The sequence below is a fragment of the Ambystoma mexicanum genome, chromosome 1p (assembly GCF_040938575.1).
Source record: "Ambystoma mexicanum isolate Mex_15411 chromosome 1p, UKY_AmexF1_1, whole genome shotgun sequence".
Classification (NCBI taxonomy): Eukaryota; Metazoa; Chordata; class Amphibia; order Caudata; family Ambystomatidae; genus Ambystoma; species Ambystoma mexicanum.
The window spans coordinates 1497932794-1497954590 of NC_090921.1; the positions used below are offsets into that span (position 1 = coordinate 1497932794).

Below are 21797 nucleotides of genomic sequence, written 5' to 3' on the forward strand. Positions count from 1 at the left end.
TTCTTGTCTTTATAGGTGTTGCTGAAGACTGGATTCAGGATGGTAAGCCTTTTTCCTTAGGCCCAGGACCGGATGCAGAAGACACGATGAGCGTTCTGCTGCAGAGGGTGCAGAATAACGCAAAGCAAGATTCATCCACCGGGTGTGGTTTAAATAGCCTCCTGTAGTGCTTAGGTGTCTCCTTCCACAGCCACGCCTAGGTAAGAAAAGAGTTCCTGCTTTCCAGAAGAGTTCCAGTGTTCTGAATCTAGGGAGTGGCTCCAGCCCCACCCAACAGGAAAAGTAGTTCCAAACAGAAGGGGATCAGAGGCTCAACTGGCAGGCAAGTAAGCAGCATGGTCTGCTGCAGGTAAGTCCACCCAAGCATTATGAGCCCGGCGCTTCCAGCGCTGGGACTGGGCATATTTATGAGCCTGGTGCCACTGGCGCCAGGACTGGGTCCAAAAGGTCCCAATTGGGACTGGTTGGCACTCGGAACCTGGGTTATGGATCTGCTTCCAAGGGAGTTGGGAAAACCCTGACCTTTTGGAAGCAGAGATCATGACAGTACCCCCCCTCAAGGCCCCTCCCAAACAGGGCTTCTCCGGGGGTTTTGGCATGTCAGGAAATGTTCGGTGAAATCTTTTGATTAGGCGAGGAGCGTGGACATATTCAGCAGGTTCCCAGGATCTCTCTTGGGGGCCGTAGCCTTTCCAGTCAATTAGGTAGAATAGTTTAGATTTGGAGATCTTGGAGTCCAGAATGCTTTTGACTTCAAACTCGAGTTCTCCATCAACTAGTATAGGTTTTGGAGATTTGGTTAGTCGGGTTTGAGGTTGCACGGGTTTTAATAGAGAGACGTGGAAGACCGGATGTATCTTCATGTGCGGGGGCAAGTCCAACTTGACCGCTACTGGGTTTACTATGGTAGTGATGGAATAGGGACCAAGGTATCTTGGGTTGAATGTGCGTGGCCCTTTTAGAGATAGATATTTGGTGGATAACCAGACTTGATCCCCTACTTGATAATGAGGGGCTTCCTTCCGATGTTGATCTGCTCCTTTCTTGTACTGTTCTTTAGCCCTTTGAAGGTGAGAAACAGCTTCCTTAAAGGCTTGGGTGATTGTAGAATGCAGGTAGTCTACTGCTGGTGTTTCAAGATCTTGGAGGGGATCCAACTCCGAGGTTCGAGGGTGACTGCCGTACAAAAGAAAAAACGGGGTTTTCCCAGTTCCCGAATGGACAGAGTTATTGTAGGCATATTCGGCTATCCAAAGGATATCTTTCCAAGTTTTTTCAGTTTGTTGCAGCATGCAGCATAAATACTGTTCCAGAGTTTGATTGGTCCTCTCGGTTTGTCCGTCGGTCTGAGGGTGGTGACTGGTCGATAGTCTCACATCAATTTGAGCCGACCGACAGCAACTTCGCCAAAAATGAGAAATAAATTGACTACCTCGATCCGAAATTAGAACCGAAGGAAAACCGTGCAGTCGGACGATGTTTTCGAGAAATTCGCGGGCCAGAGTTGCTGCTGTTGGCAAGCCTTTGAGCGGAATGAAATGCGCCATCTTGGAGAATAAGTCCACGATTACTAGAATCGTATTGTATCCGGAGCATGGAGGTAGATCGGTGATGAAGTCCATAGAAAGCGTATGCCAAGGGCGAGGTGGGATGTCAATAGGGCGTAAGAGGCCTGCTGGTCTTTCCCTTTGACTCTTGTTTTGGGCGCATACTCCACAGGACATTATAAAGTCTCTGATATCTTTTTTCCAAGATGGCCACCAGAAGTAGCGCTTGATCTTTTCTGAGGTCTTGGCCATACCGGGATGACCTTCCATTAAAGAGTCGTGATAACAAGAGATTACTTTTTTCTGTAAATCTGTGCTGGGTAGGTATAATCGTTCTTGGAAATACAATAAGTTGTCCTTTACTGCAAAGTCCTTTCCCTGCAGATGCCAATTCTGTATGTCTGCTGGAGTTACAAGTTGCCTGGCTTTATCCTTAACTTCCTCTATGGATTCTGTGGCGATTACACCCAGAATTCTTTGTTCGGGAATGATTGGTACAGGTTTAGGGTTGATCAAGTGTTCTTCCACTCCCATCCGAGAAAGGGCATCAGCTTTACCGTTCTTTGTACCAGGTCGATAGGTAATTATGAAGTCAAACTCGGCAAAGAATAGTGCCCAACGGAGTTGTCTAGAGGATTGGGCTTTCGCGGTTTTCAAATATTGCAGGTTTCGGTGATCCGTAATCACAGTAACGGTGTGTCGGGCCCCCAGCAGATAATGCCGCCAAGCCTTAAAGGCAGACTTGATAGCCAGAAGTTCCTTGTCAGTAATCGTGTAATTGATTTCAGGAGGCGAGAATTTGCGGGACCAAAATGCCACGGGATGCAACTGATTGGTTACCGGGTCCTTTTGTGATAGAACTGCCCCCATGGCAAGGCTTGAAGCATCAGTTTCCACGATGTAGGGGAGTTCGGGGCGAGGGTGTTTTAAGATTGGTGCAGAGATAAATTTAGTCTTCAAATCCTGGAAAGCTTGTTCCGCCTCGGTAGACCATTCAAAACGTTTGTTTTTCTTTAACAAGGCAGTGATGGGCTGGACTATTCGAGAGAATTCGGGGATAAACCTGCGGTAAAAGTTAGCGAAGCCTAACATGCTTTGCACACCTTTTACGGAGGATGGTGATGGCCATTTGAGAACTGCATCGACCTTCTTTGAATCCATACGCACTCCGCCAGGTGATAATATGAATCCCAAGAATTCAACTTCAGTCACGTTGAAAACACATTTTTCCAACTTAGCGAAAAGTTTGTGTTGACGCAATCTTTCGAGGACCATTTTCACGTGTTTCTGGTGTTCAGATTCCATTGAAGAATCAACGAGAATGTCGTCAATGTAAACAACAACACACACATCTATGAGCTCTCTGAGGACATCGTTCATAAAATATTGAAAGGCGGCCGGGGCATTGCAAAGTCCGAAGGGCATGACCTGATATTCAAATAGCCCATACTTGGTGCGGAAGGCCGTCTTCCATTCATCGCCCTCTTTTACTCGTACCAAGTGGTAAGCTCCTCTAAGATCCAGCTTTGTATATATGCATGCTTTTCTGACTTGGTCCAGGAGTTCAGGGATCAAAGGTAACGGATATCTATTCTTAACGGTGATCTGGTTCAGGGAGCGATAATCGATACAAGTTCTAAGGTCTCCTTCCTTTTTTGGAACGAAGAACAAAGCTGAAGAAGCAGGAGACTTGGAAGGGCGAATAAACCCATTTGCCAGGTATTGATCCAGGTATTGTCGAAGGTGAAGGTTCTCAGGCTCGGTGAGGGCATAAATTCTACTACAAGGAGGAGTAGATCCAGGTATCAGGTCTATCTGGCAGTCATAAGACCTATGAGGAGGTAGAGAGTTAGCCTGCTCCTTCCGAAAAACATCTTGGTATTCTAGGTATTCGGGAGGTAACTGGGGAGTCTCTGAAGAAATTGCTGCCAGTGCAACACCAGGTGGAGGGTGACAAGTAGAGACACATTCTGGAAACTGGACCGTTCTTGCTCGCCAATCGATCAGAGGATTGTGTTTCTCTAACCAAGGTATTCCTAGAATAATCTGAAACTGAGGGGCCTTGATCACATCGAACACGATCTTCTCATGGTGTCCATCTTGACTTACTAGCGTCACCTCTTGAGTGGTATGCGTTACTGGCCCGGAGGCTATCTCCGTACCATCCACCGTAGTAATGACGTCCTTTACAGCCTTGGGACAAAGAGTTAGATTCATCCTCAAAACCATTTCATGATCCACATAATTGCCGATGGCACCGCTGTCGACGTAAGCTTCAATTGCATGTAATCGATCCGGATTATCAGGGCTAATGACGACCATAGGTATCACGAAATGCGAGGTCACAGAACTGGTTTTCACGCTCGGCAAGAGGACCTCTATTCTTGTCGGGCGAGGTCGTTTCCATGCTCAGAGTTTGTAACTTTGGTAACTGCAGCTCCTACTGCCTTCTTGGCAGGTTTCACCGGACAGTCTCGAAGAAAGTGCCCTGAGTTTACGCAATATAGGCATAATTGCAACTGTTTTCTCCTTTCCCGCTCCCTTTGTGTTAGAGGACCTTTCAGACCCCCTATTTGCATGGGTTCCCCGGAGTCTACTCCTTTGGAAGGAGTTGGCGGTTTGGAAAATACTCGAGCATCAAACTTGGAACGATCGGCCTTCCTGTTCTGCAGTCTGTGATCTATTTGAACGACCAAGTCTATATAATCCGAACAGTCTTGTGGGGGATTCACTACTTGGGCTAAAACGTCTTTGAGCTCTCCACGTAGACCTCTATAAAACAGCGTAATCCTTTTGTCCTCAGGCCATTGAGTTTCCACTATTAGTCTATTGAAAGATGCAATATAAGCCAAAAGGTCTTGATTACCCTGTCGCAACGAAAGAAGCTCATTGTCCAAAGCCTGCCCCTGTGCATGTCTTGCGAACAGTTTTTCCATACTAAGCTGAAAGGCTTGAAAATCATGGAGAACCGGATCATCTTGATTAACTAGAGGGATCGACCAATCTGCCGCATTGCCACTAAGGTACGAAAGTACAAAAGCTACTTTAGCTTGATCAGTTGGAAAGGCTGCTGGCCGGCATAAGAAGTGCAACCGGCACTGATTGATAAATACTGCAAACCTCTTTGGGTCACCAGAAAATCGTTCGGGCGGAGCCAGAGGTACATTCCCAGGTAGGTTGATCTGCACTGGATTCATAGAGGATGTTGAAGGAAGATTTGCCCCTGATGCGGGTAACGGGGTCTGTCCGGCTTGTGACTGTAGCAATTGTCTAGCAAGATCATCTGTTCTCTCCTTGGAAATAATTAGTTCCCTTCTTAGAGCATTCGTTTCCTGACGAGCTGCATGCACTTCTGCCCTTAGTTCCCCAAGTAACCGGGCTAGGTGGTCAGTATCCGAGGTTTCCATAGCGCCTGGGCGAGAGTTTTGCGGTAGGCTTTGCGTTCTGTAACGCTCACCTGATTCTCGCAGAGGCGCCGGTCTTGACTGGGCGACTACCGTATCTTCAAAGGTGATGTGTAGCACCCGGTTGGCTCTTTGGGCTGGACCTCTGTGCACTGTATGCCTGACGTGAAGAGTAAGATGTCTGCAGATAGAAAATATGGGGTTAATGAACTGGGGTTATTGGGGTGTCCCTATCTCTTTCCTCTTCTCCTCTCCTGTAGACCCCCAAAGGTTAACGCTCTCACCTTAGGTAAGTGAATGCCGAGCTCTCCATCTGCCTCGGGGCAGGGTGCTGTAACCAGTTTCTTCACTGGATAGGTAGCGCAGGCCTCTTGACTTCAGAGGACTGCTGTCCGTCGTTTACTGCACGAACGGTAAGTTTCGAGTAATTCAAATGTCTTTAAAGTCTTTAATAATGATGTCTCTTGTTTTGCAGGGTTCCGGCGATGGCGGATGACGGGCTGAAGTGAGTTGAAGATGGAGCCCGTGTGATGAATAGAAGCGCCTGGAAGCACGTAAGTAAGCGCTTGTTGCCGGCTTCACGATGCGCTCTAACTGTCTTTTTATTTTGCAGATACAAGTTCGGAGCGGCTGCAGGGTGCCGGAATACCCACTGGGTTAGATGTGGAAAGGAGTAATGGCACGTGAGTATTAAAGTTCCCCAATGTCTTTAAACGCACCTTGTTTTGTCTTTCAGATGCGGGATGCAGCGCCGACGGCTTCCGGAGCGTGCGAAGAGTTGGTAAGCTTTTGTCTTTCAGATGCCAGAATGCAGTGTGAAGACCTCCGGAGCGCACGAAGAGTAGGTAAGCCTTTGCCTTTCAGATGCCGGAATGGTAACCTGTTCTTTCTTGTCTTTATAGGTGTTGCTGAAGACTGGATTCAGGATGGTAAGCCTTTTTCCTTAGGCCCAGGACCGGATGCAGAAGACACGATGAGCGTTCTGCTGCAGAGGGTGCAGAATAACGCAAAGCAAGATTCATCCACCGGGTGTGGTTTAAATAGCCTCCTGTAGTGCTTAGGTCCCTCCTTCCACAGCCACGCCTAGGTAAGAAAAGAGTTCCTGCTTTCCAGAAGAGTTCCAGTGTTCTGAATCTAGGGAGTGGCTCCAGCCCCACCCAACAGGAAAAGTAGTTCCAAACAGAAGGGGATCAGAGGCTCAACTGGCAGGCAAGTAAGCAGCATGGTCTGCTGCAGGTAAGTCCACCCAAGCATTATGAGCCCGGCGCTTCCAGCGCTGGGACTGGGCATATTTATGAGCCTGGTGCCACTGGCGCCAGGACTGGGTCCAAAAGGTCCCAATTGGGACTGGTTGGCACTCGGAACCTGGGTTATGGATCTGCTTCCAAGGGAGTTGGGAAAACCCTGACCTTTTGGAAGCAGAGATCATGACAACAACCCTTACATGATCATAACAATATGGGTGGATAAAATCCACTCTCTTAATATCCATGCACGACAATTCCGCCAAGGATGGAATATCGTTAATGAGGGTTAAGATTCTGTTCCTATTTAGTGGAGGTTGATTACCACAGTCGAATAGAGGGTACAGAAGTACACTTGGGGAGTCCATAAAACATGGTTTCCTCCATACTACATCCCTCAGTTCCGTCTCCATATAGTGTTTAGGTGCTCTTGAATTGTCCCTTCCGCACCCTACGAAAGGGTTTGTTGCCGATTCCTGAGCATCCGGAGAATATCCTGCAGCCTGTACCCTCAATGGGACTGTCTGTGCTTGACTTGGAGGGGGAGGTGCATTATGCACATACTGGGGCACTACCATCTCCCCCCTAATTCCATCTGAAGGGGATGTATTGGCGTATTTCTCCCTGATGATTCCAATATTTCCAGATCTAGCTTCTCCTTTTCCCGTCTTGGGTATAACATAGGCCTATCTTCAACTAAGCCCCCCTCGCCCGGGTTCGAGTCAGAGTTGAATCTAGTCATCAGCGCCCCTTCCACCGCCCTGCTGATCATGACTGTCAAATCCTCCTGTAGCGTAGAGGGAATAATTCCCCTATCAGTCTGAGGTGTGTCTTTAATACTGGCTTCCCGTTGGCCTCCACTGTTGTCGTATCTTCTTTATCCCCTATCCGCTTTTGCAGGGCCCCAATGGATGATTTAGGTATAGCCTCCATTTCCTTTATCCCAGCCACTCCACCTGCCATATTTGCCTCTTGTACTAGAGGCTGGTCCCTCAGCCTCGGATCCACCCCATCCTTAAGTGCTCGGCCTCTCTCTATAGTATTCCCTACTATTGCTACCTGATCCTCCACCCCTCCAGTAGGGTTAGACATTTCTGAGATGTCTTTGTGTTTGTTGAAAAGACCGTACATTTCCTTCTGGGGCATGATTTGAGGTGCTCTTACTCCTGCCTTCCCCCGCCCCTCCCCTAGTGGGCTACCAAGAATCTTACCAATATGCGGCTCTCCCTTATTACTCATACTCCGTTTGTGAGACATTTCTTCCGTTAGGGAGTTAGCGGGGGCAGAATACTCTTTGCTCTGGATACTAAGGGAATCGCTCCCTTCCAAATTTGCAATCAATACCTGGTCCACCTCCTTCCTAATGAAGTTCCTCCATGTATGTTTTGCAAATTTTTGATTTTGGCTGTTAGCGTACGAGATAGAACCTTTTTTGTTATTTTTCTTAGATTTAATAGTATTTTTCTTTTTATGTTCTGTTTTTCCCTTTGTGCTCTCCCCACTGCCATTCAGTTTTTGTAAAGGCAGACTCTCCGAGGAATTCGGAGCTATTATCGGGGGGGGGAGGTGTCAACCCCCTACCATTCACTTCCTCCATGTTAGGCTCAGGGGCCTTTTCAGAGGGATTTGCCGTTATCACCCCCAAGGCAAGCAGGCGCGTTGTCAATTTTATAGGGAGGGATTCCATTATATCTGAGCTTAACTTAGCTTGCACTATTTGGCGCTCAGTTAGTATCCTCAGCTCAGTAAAGCCTCTCGAGTGAATTTTTAGTTCCTGTAGAATTTGAATTAAAGTGTCAGCTATCCTTGTATTCTGGTCCCGATCTAATTCCATGGTAACCAAAGCATGTGAGTGGGAGATCTCGTGTATGGGTTGTGACAAGTTCTGCAAGTCATTATCCACTGGAAAAAAATCAAGTGGTGTGTCTAGAAAGGAGGATATTGGGGCATTGCTTATGTTTTCCTCAGGAATATTATCAAATAAAGAGGAGCTCGATGCAACCTCCTGTTTACTAGACACTTTTCCTCTCATTGACAGCATAGACGAATGAGCCATCGCCGCCCCCTCCAGTAACGTAGAATCACTGGGTTCTGGGGGTGATGGTGGCAACGGCATGTTCATTGCCATTCGCAACATATTTCTTACCGGTGTGAAAACCAGTGGTGCCGATAAGATATCGTCATACATTCTTACCCCTAATGCGTTCGCTGGTCTTAGTTCCCGGCCATTCGCTGGGGGCAGATTATACACATACTCAAAACTGTTACGTCTCCTCGACATTAGCGTAAAGGAAAGGCTTCCCGTCTCCGACCTCTCAAGTAGTTTCAAGCAATTCAAATCCCCAGTTTGATTTACCCTACGAGAGTCCCCTCGCCGTCCCCAACAATATACTTAGCTTATTGTTGGCGTTTCTAAAGAACAGGCAGAATGCCACCTATCGTCGCCCGTCAGCCCAACAGGCGTAACAGGCAGGCACTTCAGGCGGGCCCTTCAGGCGGGCACTTCCGCTCGGGCGCGCGTGCTGGATGTTTTAAAGCGTTGGCTGCGTGCACCGGGGGCGGGTTCTACAAGAAAGACACTACAATCAGTACCAAGACTCATAAAAGTCCATGAAAGTCCATGAAAGTCTATAGACAGCCAGTGGAGATCCCACTGATACCAGCAGCCCACCTATTGCCGGCCAATCACGATCCGTGGATGGGCGAAATCAGCAGCGTCCTCGATTCGCAACAAAGAGAGTCTCCCAGGCGTAACAGGCAGGCACTTCAGGCGGGCACTTCCGCTCGGGCGCGTGCGCCGGATGTTTTAAAGCGTTGGCTGCGTGCACCGGGGGTGGGTTCTCTTGCCGGCCAATCACGATCCGTGGATGGGCGAAATCAGCAACGTCCTCGATTCGCCACAAAGAGAGTCTCCCAGGCGTAACAGGCAGGCACTTCAGGCGGGCACTTCCGCTCTGGCGCGCGTTCTCCACTGAGCACGCTCTGGGGAATTGGCATGGAGGACAAGCTCCTGCCTCGTCCTCTCGCCACTAGAGGGCCTCGTCGGTGCCGCAGTCTCCTGGTGGATCTTGGGAAGACAGGCAACAGCACAATGTTAGTAGCCAGGGCGCGGCGAGTACGCGGGTGCTTCTGGGCGTGCTCTGTTTAGAGCTTACAAGATATATGTTTGCCATGAGGGATCAACACAAAGGGGAAAATATTGAAGAATGTGTCACGTTCCATGTGTTAATATCCCCGCACTCCCACCCCCACTCCCAAAAACCCCCCAAAAATATCGCCTATGGCCGTTCCAGACGACCATATATACAGCAATATTTGTGGTGGGGATAATATATAGTGATACCTGTGTCATGGTCCTATGATGATTGGCTGTAAAGTGTCAGTTTAGACCACGCTGCCATGAGGAACGACTAAGGGACCAATTGGTTATCAAGTGTGCGGATGATAAGGTGAGGGAGGAACTCTGGAAGGAAAAGGATTTCATGCTTGACAGAGCCCTAGAAATAGCGAAAGATTTGGAACATACAGCTTCATGCATCAAGGAACTGGTAAAGGAAAACAAGTTGGGATTAGATAATCCCAAACATGGACTCGAGCAAATTAAATCTAGTGTAAGTGACAAACCAGGAAGTAAAATTGCAGCGAAAGGAGAGATGACATAGTACAAACTCAATGATTGGGGATACAGGAGCAGATAGAGAAACAGAGGGAGAGGAAGAGGTTCTCCAAGCAACAGAAGTGTTTGGTGGTCATGGAAGACTATCATTTAGGGAATTCTGATCATTTTCCGAGAGACAGAGACTGCAGCCCTGTAGCTCGGAAATCAATAAAGACTTCCACACCACTTCATGTCCAGAGTTGGTGTTTACTTCAGACTCCTCTTTATTTATCAAAACACATACACCTTTCCTTTCCAGCATTTCTACTTTTCTAATTCCAAATCCCCTTCCCCTGGCATGAGCTCTTACTAAATGGATCTTCCTGTCACTACACCCTTACTTAGAGAGGTCACAGGGAAGCCCATAGGGGGAGACTGATGGAATAAACCCCTGCCCTACACCTGGCACCACCCATAGGAGCGCAAGGCCAGAGGATGTCCTATGTGCATGGTCTCAGCCCCTAAGGGACCTCAGGCAGGCTGCCACTTTCTTTACTTACCTGACGCCAGCGTACAAGCACCCTCTGTACCTTACCCTTAACACCATAAATATACACCTATGTAGCATTCCCACTAATTATCCCACCTAATTAACTACAACTATACACTAAACATTCTTATAATTATAAACAGGCCGTACATATAAAACAACTATAACTCCCCTACTCAAACCCTAACCTACCCTATACATATGCATCAACAAACATTTATGTAAAGCACATATGATACATTATATAACATAGGGGTGGATGTTGCAGTTAGCCATCCCTTCTCAGTACATTATTGGGGTTGTCCTGTGGGATGGATGAGGTTCTGCCCATGATGGAATTGGGTCCTCATTTTCACCGTTTTTTATTCTTCAGGGTGGCTCTGAACTCCATGTGTGGTCAACGGAACTCACAACCCATGCCCTGTGCTCCAGCTCTGTCCATAGGTGGCCCCCATGCCTGGGTTGAGGACAGCCATTGCTGCTTCTATGACAAAGTTTCATGCCATGGAAGCAGCCCTAGGGGCCGCCCATGGTTACCGTTGTGACCTGCGGCACACACTGTTCTTTTCAGCAACCTTTTTTCCTCTGGGGAGGGGTGCCTGAGATCACCCCTGCAACCTGCGGCCTATACTTTGCTTCTAGGTGGCCCCATACCCCGGGGGCTGGAGTTGCCTGAGAACACTGCCTCACCCACAGTGCCATTTTAGTTTAGATGGCATCCCCGTTGTCTTGGAGACACTGCTGCATTGTCTTCTCTGCATCTAAGGGACACAGGGGGCGGGCTGCTTAGCTTCACCAGGGCTTCTCCAATGTAGTAGCCAGGACGTTTCTTCACCCGACGTTGGCAGACCAAACTTTGCTTCACCACTCCGCCCTCTTGCGGAGCAGGCTTTACCACCCCGGGCTGACTAGCATATGAAGCCCAGGAGGATTTTCTGCAGGACCTGCCTCGCCAGCCACAGGGTTGGCCGAAAATGGGCACAGCCGGGTCTCCGGGCTCAGGCTGCCCCCAAACATTTCCCAGACTGGTCGGCTCTTTGATCGTAACCCCGGGCAGGACCACACACATGGGCAAACAGCCTCCAGGGCCCTTTGTGTGCCCGGGATGCTCCAGGTAAGCAGCCTGGGTCAACAGTAGCAATGCCAGGTTGCACACCTCACGAGGCCCAACCAACAATTGTCTATAGGTTCAGGCCGGCTGCTTGAGGCCGCAGCCTGCCAAACAGCTTTTCTTCTCTCTGCTTCTTCCCTTCTTTTTCTTTTTCTCTCCCACATTTCTTTTGTCTAGCCATTCGCCAAAGGTTCTTCTTTTGAAATACCTACCAAATCATTTCTTGCCTAACCAGCCCATTGTTAGGCTGGGGAGTTCATTCCTTTAGTTTGTTCTTTTTCTAACATTCCATCTAGCCCCATGGTGCGCTGGCTGCTCCAGTACACTAAAACACAGACACAAAAAATACACTTACACTAAATAAAGTATTTTATTTACACACCATGGTGTTTGCGTCTAGGTTTCCCTTAGGGGACAAGCATATAGCCCTATCTAGCCAGGCCTTATTTGGCCCACAGGCCACATTATTCTGTTGAAATGTGAAATAGGGAAGGAAAATGCACTCATGTGAATCAATGTTCCCCTTAATGTAAGCAATGCAGCATTGTTGAGATGCAGGTCCTACCAAATTATGTTTTAGTTGGAGGTTAATTTTGAATTAATATTGAAACTTGGACATTATTGTCCCTTTGCATTGTCCACAAGGCCTTCTGGGGCCTGGGTCCGCAATACCTTCAACTCTCCCCTCGGAAATACCTTCCTACTCGAGCTCTTCGCTCCTCCACCTCTCCCGCCGGGTCAGTCGCTTCTCCAAGCAACGAGCCTCCCTACCTCTCTGAAACTTGAGGAGAACCATCTTTGGTTCCAGAAGCACCTCAAGACCTTCTCCTTTGCTTCTGCCTTCTCTCTTACTCTCCCCTGCTGATCTCTTGTCTGTTTCTGCTCTGGGCACCTGGCTATCCTCTGATTTCGGGCCTAGATCCCTGCCCACCCAGCTGCATACCCGCACTTCCTCCTGGCAACCCTTGCACTTGGGTCTGTATCTGCAACCCTAAAGTCCCCAACCTGCACTTATTAGACACCCGTTGTCTGCGCTTTATTCTTGCACTTGCCAGCTGCTGGCCACACTTTCTGTTGTTGTTTTTGATCATGTGTTCAGCACTTTCCACTTCTCCCCTGCCCCTTGCACTTCCCTCTTCCATCTCCCCTGCACTTGCACATTCTCAATGTCACTGGGCATAGTAAGATCATTGTTTTTATCCTCCCGTGTACTCCTCCCTTGCCTCGTCGCGCCGTGTAACACTTGTGTAATGGGTTCGATATAAATAAAATATCATATCATATCATTGCATTACTATTGCAATAGTAGTTAGATGAAGGTACTGGTGGATTAATGGATTGCCACAGTCCTTGGAACAAGCTTGTCTTTACATCGGAGAGAACACTCAGGTGCCATGCCAAGCACTAATGTTTTATGCAAGGTGCCCCAGGGTTGCCCACCACAAAGAACCATGCTGACTCCAATAGCAAGTCCAAGGGCCTTTATTAAAATTATTTACCGATAAGGTAGCCGTATCTCTGTTGACAAAGATATCTGGGCCTGGCGGGGCTTGGGATATTTGTGGCTAGGGCCAGCCCTCTAACTCTGGTCTACCCTGGCCTTGTCCCCGCCTCCTGAACCCAGACGTCCCTATTGGGGGTGTTAGTAAACCCTATCTGTTTTTCAATTCCTGGGATTTTCATGTGCTCCCCAAATCGTTGGCTACCTGACTCCCTAGGGATCTTCTAACTTTCCCTCTCCTATCCCTGCTTAGTAGTCTTCGGGAGTAATGAATGGTGCCTTGTTTTGCCCAGCATCACGCTCACTACTTTCACACCCTCTTGTACCGGATCCTTGACTATACTGGTCTTGCAAGCTGTTCTCCTCCCACCACGTCACTGTCTCTCCAATCTCTCATGTGGCCTTTCCACCTCCACCCTTTGATCTTCCTTACCTACTCCTGGTCTTGCTAACGCTCGTACCTCCAACTACTCTCTACCACTGTTGTCTTCACTTCCCTCTTTCATCACACTCTACTTCCCAGCTTCTTACTATTCTTCTCGATATAATATCTGTTTCACTCTACGATAATAGCTACTCGTATTCTCCCACTCACTGTTGCTTTTCTCACTCTCTGTCCCTACTAAGTGGCTCCTACTATGTCCTTACTCCTTTCACCTCCCACTACCACTACTGTAAGTTTACTTCTCTCTACCCTCTACTGCCCACTACGACTCTACTACCTAAATCTCTTGTTTGCTACTCCCGCTACTCCCGCTACTTACTGCCTTACTCCCAACTACCACTGCTACTTCACGAACCTCAGGGATATGGTGCCCTGCTCATCCTCCTTCGCTATCACGGAACCCAGGGATATGGTGCCCTGCTCACCGTTTTCGCTATCATAGAGCCCAGGGATATGGTGCCCTGCTCACCCTTTTCCCTTTACGCCACTCCTATCACCACCCCTCTACTATTCCTACTCCTTCTCTACCGCTACTACTCACACTCTCTACTCTCACACTAAAACACTCCACAGACCCACTCCTTAATATTAGCTTCTGTCACTCCAATCGCTCTCGCTTCCTCTGGTCTCTCCAACGTCCTCTACCACCTCCTGTCCTCACCCAACTAACCCACACTTGCACACTCATACACACCTCCTTAAATACCCTACCCCCTCCCCTGATTGGATAATCACCCTGTCCAAACACTTACCTGACTCCAGGAGTGTGGCAGGGGAAGGCCTTGGGAGGGCTTAAAAGGAGTGGTAAGCTCTGCCCCTTCCAGCCTGGATGCTGCTGGGGTCCAGGGTCTTGGTATTGCTCAAGACCTGCAGGGGACTTTTAAAATAATAATGACATCCCTGGTGTTGTAGTGTGTAAAGGCCTTCGTAGAGGCTTTTGTTTAAAAAAAAAGTATTTCCTTGGTGGTTTAGTGGAGGCTTGTCCTGGTGCGGGCTTCAGCTGACACTGTCAGCTTGAGCCGTGCTTCTTTGACGTCTGGTGGTGTGGGTGCTCCTGCACACCTTGGTTCGCTGCATCCCTTCTCTGCATCCTCAGGCCTGAGGTGGCCAATGTTGTGCCACATCTGGTACCCCTTGGGTATTTATATGAACAGCTGTGCCTCATGTTAATTTTGAAGGTATTTATATAGCGCACCTCACCAACGGAATTGGTCTCCAGGCGCTCAGGTGGATCTGCAAACAAAGAAGTGGGGTAGGATTAGTGGTGTGAAGAGGGCTTAGGAAAGTGAGGTGGTGGTGTCCTGTTGGCAGCTTCAGTTCGGTTTTCACCGTGCACTGAGCTTGGTTGTGAATATAGGATCGATGCGAGTCCTTGTGTGCTGTTGGTGCGATTTATGTGTTGATGGGTGCTGTCCGTCAGCTGCTGCATTTTCACCTGCTGCAGCGCCATCTGTGCAGTAGGGTTTGTGAGGTGGCCTGCCTGCATTCAGGCACCCAGACACCCATGCTCCTTCCCTCCCTCCCTCTCCCCATGACAGGGCCACGACGGCGGACCTGTCACAAAGGTAATGTGAGTTCAAAGGAATATTGTTTTAGAGCAAGAAAGGTAATGAAAATTACTGATATGTACATTAAAAGTGCCTATACACAGGGGTTAGACTGAGATGGCTTTTCCTGTTGCAGTCCAGCAAAATGCACCATTGATTACTACTCAAATTAGGTCAGTGCTGGATTTTACCAGTGGTTTATGGAAATGATTTTCAACACATAGCTTAGCATAATTTGCTAACAATATTCCAGAAACAGGTAGATATTGATAATATTACATAATTGTGACAGTTGCTTTGATGTTCCATGCTTTCTTTAAGAGCTGTTGAATGTAAGATTCATTAAAACGATTTTATTTTTTATTTTGATTCACAGAAAGAAGAAGGCATCTACACAGTAAGTACGCTGGGGTGGCAATTGCTATGCGTGTGTTGAATCGTGCCCCTCCAGGCACTGATTGGCAAGTTTTGTTTTTTAACCAATATCGCTTATGATATTTTAAGAAATAAGTTTGGCCTTACTGTTTGCTCGTTTTAGTTGCTAATTGTCTGTGCTTTGTGTCAGTTATTGCTTATAAACTTGCTTCAGAGTTGAGTTCTCAATAAAGAAGGTTTACAAAACGTACAGTGCCCAATTATCGGACTTTAGCGGCAGAGTAGCAGAGTAGCAGTCACAGGCAGTGGCTGCAGACTACTCCTTTTTCAGTCTTTCCACTGTGTCTACTGTTTTTGCACCTGGCGAACATTCAAAAGCTCCCTGAAACCGCGGAGCGGCCGCGGAGTAGCGGCAAAGTAGCAGTCACAGGCAGTGGCTGCAGACTACTCCTTTTTCAGTCTTTCCACTGTGTCTACTGTTTTTGCACCTGGCGAACATTCAAAAGCTCCCTGACACCGCGGAGCGGCCACAGAGTAGCGGCAGAGTAGCAGTCACAGGCAGTCAATGGTGGCAATGGACGCTGTGGACGCTACTCTGTCTCCCCGACAAACCATGGCTACAGGTGAAAAAGACTCCCATCAAAGGAGCTCACGCCCCAGGACACGAGCTGAAGTGGGGAAATCCCAACCACAAAATACGGATAAATGCTTGTTGCATTTAAAGCAGACTACATTGAACACTACAGCCTCACCACAGAGGCCTTCCCAAAGCCAAGAACTCATTGCATCGACGCCGGGGTCAAATGGAGGCTCCTGCCCAAAAACAACGTGGACAAAGAAGGAGGCCTCCGCAAAAACACCACTTCTAGCACCAGGATTCCCAACCACAGACTCTGGTCTAAACCTGGAGGTAGCGGAGGGAGTGGACGCCTTGCACGCACTTCCAAATTTGGATCAAACAACTACAATCTTACCTGGAAGCTCGTTGGCTCTCCAGAGGACTCCGGGAGGCGTTTCGCCCAGGCCGGGACACGTCCTGTCAGCCGTGCTTGCTTCGCTGCCGTTCGGAGGGCGGTCGGCATCGAGCTCGACGGCGGCGGGCGGGGCCAGTCCTGTGGAGCGGGCGGCTGCTCAGGTGGGGACATCGGAGACTGTTCCCCCCGAGGAGGGGCTCCATGGCCGGGGGGCCCTGGAGGTGGAGAGCGAAAGCGGCGCTGACTTGCAGTCAGCGGAAGATCTGGAGGGACCTTTAGTGGCCGCTGTGACAAGGAAAACATTGGAAAAGACAGTGGCCGATGTCTCACAGGAATCTCCCAGTCTGACGAGTCAAGTGGGAGGAAACCCGGTGACGACGATAGCGGAAATTCACCTGCGGCTTTCTAGCGCGGCTAACACACCAAATCAAGAAAAATTAACTAACCTAAAAGTCGTCGAGCCACTTGGAATTACAAGCAAACCGAAGGTGGGCCAGTTAAATAAATCATCAGAAATACAACTCGACGAAGGCCCGTGTAACAAAAAAGTGAAAACTACGCAAAAACCGACAAAAAATAAACACGGTGGCAAAACCATTACTAACACACCCAGAAAAGACGCCGGAGCTAAATGGCCCTGATTCGAACGTGGCTAAGAAAAAAAGACAAAAAAGGACAATAAGGCGAACTTTAACAACCATAAACAACAAAAGTCAACAAGTAACTACTATGTTTTCGCCTCAAAGTGTGGCAGATTTTTTTGTGAACCAATGAAAAAGGAAATTTGATAACATCTGTGAAATAAGCGACACCGAGATGTTGGAAGTGGTGTACATCTCAGAGGAACCACAACTTGAGACACCAACTTTGGCCACAGACTTTAATGACCCCAATCTAGGAAACCATAAATGTCCATCTACAAAGGACATGGAGGAGCTAGATGGAAAAGCCCCCACCACTGCGCCCATAGACGAAAAGTTGAGGGGGGGAAAATCTACCCAAAACACTAGAGATGGAGATTGAGAATCCAAGCCCGGAAACTCCAAAACTTGGTTCAGACAAAACCCAAAACAGTAATCAAAATGACAAAGAGTCCCCTAAAAACCAGAGTGAAAGTGCGGAACTAGAGGACTGGTTCCCACCATCTGAGGATGTAAATCAACTGGCAAAACAGACAAACTCATCGGTTTTAACGACGCCGAGGAGGGAACCAGAGGACTGGTTCCCATCACCGGAGAAAGCAAACCAAACGGCAAACGAGCTAGACTCATTTGTGATAACGACGCCAAGCAGGGATAAAGGAAAAACCATGGGACAAGAATCCCAACCTGAGAAATCGCCGGAAAAAAAACTGGACATGGTGACACTCATGGCAGCGGTGGCGGTCACCATGGCCCCTTTCACCAAACTTTATGAGGCTATAAACGACTCATTAAAGGACAACAGCTCTCTACTGGCAACAATGCACGCAAAATTCGCATACTTGGAAGGGTATGTCACTGCGGTAGAAAGCGAAAGGACAAAGGATCTTACAGCGCAAGCAGTGCAGACAGTGATAGAGGGAAAGAGAAATCCTTCAATACCAGCAACAACAGAAAAAGGGACACAAATCGGATACAATGAAATAAAAAAACCTCAAGTCCCCCGGAACCCAACTGAGAAAGCGGATCTTCCAGAAATTGAACAAATTTCGTCAGTTCAGCCGCCAAATAAAAGTTCAAAGGTCGTAAGTCCAGTTCCGAGATCCAACCCAGTAAGGAAAGATGACGTTGGTAGAGGCGTTGGACTAAAAAAAGCGCAAGCCACCGCTCCAGAGAAAAAAAACCATAAAAACATTGATAAACTCAAAAAACGGGCCAACGAAGATCACTGAAACGGCTAATAACAAAGACTTTCCTATCTTTACAGACTGTAAGTTACCAGACCTACCACTTACCACCCACGAAAAAACAACTGGTATTCTGTTTACCGGTCCAAGAAAAGAGCTTCAAAGATAGAAAGAAGACCCAGGGCAGGGGACCTGGCCCAAACATAATTCCAAATGGCTTAACACGAACAAATACTGAGGCCGTCCGCACACCAACCCACATGAAACAACTGGACTCCAGAGAAGATCTAAGTACATCAAAATCAACAGCAGATCTCCTGATGGAAGAGGTCCTAGAAAATTTAAATCAACCCAGCGAACAACCCTCCCTTGAACTGATTGAGAGTCCAACTAAAAAAAGGAATAAAGGCGAAAACAAATTGGAGCAAAAATTATATCAAGGCCTGCATGAAGAAGGAGACAACTGGCAATTTCTTTCTTTGGAGGACCGATGCAAGAAGATTTCGCACTCTGCAAACTGGGGTGACACCAAGCAGGTTGAAAAGGGGAGTTAGATCCCTAATCAAGACACGCAAAAACCTCACCCTATAAAGGAGACTGTCTCTTCACACCGGTGGGAGGAAAAACAATCCCGTACCTCCCCGGAGAAAGATCTTCAGAAGCACGATAGATTCAAATACCAACCAAGAAGAGAAGGCAGCGTACTGCATCGAAATAAAAAAAGGAATGAAAGAGAAGACGGAGGCCGAGGGGTGCCACTCAAAAAGCGACGCTATGGTGTACCAGCCTTTAAAGTTGAACAAATTGGAAATTGCCATGAGTACGTGATCCTGAACCGAAGAACTGTGATGGAACTGCTACATAGCATACCGAAATTAAGATCAGTAAGATCGAGTGACTTGCAAATAGTGGAGCCGCTACATGAAGGACGCCGAGCAATTGCCTACTTATTCATCTCTTCCACACTAGTGAAACAAAGCCTGCGCGACTCCTTGAAACACCTCCTAAAAATGGGATACAACATAAGTGAACTTGAAGATGAAGGAGAGGTAAAATGGACTGATCCAGCAACCGCTAGCCCCAAAAAAGGCCTGTGGAGAAACGAGAACGACTCACAAAGGGACCATAGACCTCGTGTGGATCAGAGGCAAGAAAATTCTCCAATACACTACAAAAAGAAAACTCCAGTATCAAGAGAAAAGGACAGGAGGAGGAACTTGTCCATGCAAAGAAATTACCAAGAACGCTCCGAAATACGAGACACTTGGGCCCCATCGTCAACAAGAACTAAAGAACGAGAAGAGGTTGAAGTGACGAAATACGACAGAAAACCATTAGGTCCACTGCTGCCGATTAGCAGAACATGCACACAGATGATGAACTTGGCGGATACAGAAATCGAAGCTAAAGACAAATCTAACCCTCTACAAAACTTGTGGGCATGGTTCCCGAAAGCTGTAGGACACCACAAAAAATAGCAATCCATCATCACCAAGAAGATTGACGGCAATGCTGAGTTAGGAGGCCCTAATACAAAGTCAGCCAATCTCTGTTCGTGGAACACGCGGGGGTTTATGCACCTGACCATACAGGGTGACGTGAACTTTGCCTCCTTCGACATCTTGTGCTTGCAAGAGACATGGCTCACCACCAAGCCTATTCTAGATGGCTTTGAAATAGCCTTCGCCTCATCAAAAAAGGGACCAAAAGGACGACCATCCTCGGGTTTGATAACCGCAGTTAGAGCGGGACAAGGAATGAAAATGATCAAGATCTTAACATTATCCCTCCTGATGATCTCAGTACAAGTTAAATGGAACGCGACACAAAAGAAAACAGTGTCAACAACAGCAATAGTCATTAACTTGTACTGGAACCCCAAAGCCGTATCTAACAACGACTTTCTGGATATGGTCGAACAAGAAATCGATAAAGCATATATCGAACATTCCGAAACTCATCTATTCGTGTGCAGAGACCTGAATGCGATTTGCACAAAAAAAACGACTAAAACCAAAGCCGAAGCCAGAGGTGAAGCATGATCGTCATTGATGAAACTTAAAGATCTGGTCAATGTGAGTCCACTTTCCAAGATCCAGATCGGCCTCCAACTTGGGAAGGACGGGGCTCTGAGGCAACAATAGACTACATCTACGTTTCCTCAGCCTTACTGCATATCATTTCATCCTTTGGGGTCATAAAAACTCAGGCGAGCAACCACAACCTCTTACGTCTCTCGTGGCCAACCATCCAAACAGCCAAACTCCTCTTACTACAAGGCTTGAAGTAAACCCGAAGGGAAATCGACTTGCTCTGAGTCTAAACAACGTCATCACCTTGACAAATAACTACTCCAATTTAGAGTCTTCAGAGCACGTTCCCCTCCTTCCAGACTACAGCTCTCTCTTAAACATCTTCAAGAAACCAAGACTGAACAATAGATCAACGACTAACAAGTCAATTCATACCTACGACCAAACCTTGGTCAAAAAAAGAAGACAACTCAGAAAGGCAAAGAGAAGATTCGTGAAAATCAGCTCCACCCATAACAAACAACTGTGGGTAAATAAGCTAAAAGCATATAAGTCATGGTTGAGAGAGCACCGCCTTAACATGTACCAAAAAGACTCAGAAGACATGTTGCAAAGTATTTCCACCAAAAACCCGAAAGTATTCTGGGCTCTGATAAATGCAACTGAACGGACCAACTCAGATGCTTTAATTAATGGTATCGCAGAAGCAAAGTGGAAAATGCACTTCGAAAACCTTTTTCTCGATCCAAAGGTGGGCATTGAATCTTCAAACTTGCAATGTACTGAACCCTGGGTGGAGCTTCACGATCCTGAAGACATTACTTACACCCTAAAAAAACTGAAAAATTCCAGGGCCCCAGGGCCTGATGGTCTGACCAACAGACACCTAAAAGAACATCCTGAGGCATGGGCCAAATTTATCTCTGTTGTCTTTCGTAGATTGTCAGCAGCAAAAGTCCTTCCAGAATCGTGGAAAACCGCAATGATCGTCCCAATATATAAGAGAGGGTCGAGAGACGATCCTAAAAATTTTTGACCAATCGCCCTTCTAAACCTGATTGGGAATGTATACGGTTCACTGCTTCTACGAGAGTTCCAAAGGTGGGCAACGGAGGCGCCATGTGAAGACCCGTTGCAATTTGGCTTCAAAAAGAATGTCGGAACAACTACAAACATTCTAACGGTTAATATCTTAAAAAACAAAAGCCTTGCAGGAGGAACACGTATCTACATGGCCTTCATCGACCTAAGACAAGCGTTCAACCAAGTAAATAGAGAGAGTCTGTGGGAAAATCTAAGGTCTTGGAAGTGCCCAGCTTCAATATTACATCCTATTATAGCGCTACACACGGCCACAAGGATACAAGTTAGACTTGACAATCAAGGTACACTCTCGGAGGAGATTCAGACCAACCAGGGGGTCAAGCAAGGTTGCCCGCTGGCCCCGGCTCTTTTCCTTAGTTTCATAGGAGAGTACAAAGAAACAGAAGCAAAGATCAGATCATTTCTACCGCAAATTGGACAAATGAAAATCTCGAGACTTATGTACGCGGACGACATTATTATTGCAGACCAAACAGCAATAGGACTCCAGAGACAGCTAAACAACTTCGCCGAGTACATAAACGCAAATGGACTAG

General features: G+C 47.5%; 1 protein-coding gene across 1 annotated transcript in view; it reads left to right on the top strand.

Annotated features, from left to right (window-relative positions):
• The window catches only part of FCER1G (Fc epsilon receptor Ig), a 527609-nt gene that overhangs the window by 450870 nt on the left and 54942 nt on the right, over nt 1–21797 (top strand). Inside the window, exon 5 of the mRNA XM_069607181.1 lies at nt 15324–15344. Within this exon, the coding sequence (XP_069463282.1) occupies nt 15324–15344 (21 nt within the window). The remainder of the gene's footprint in view (nt 1–15323; nt 15345–21797) is intronic.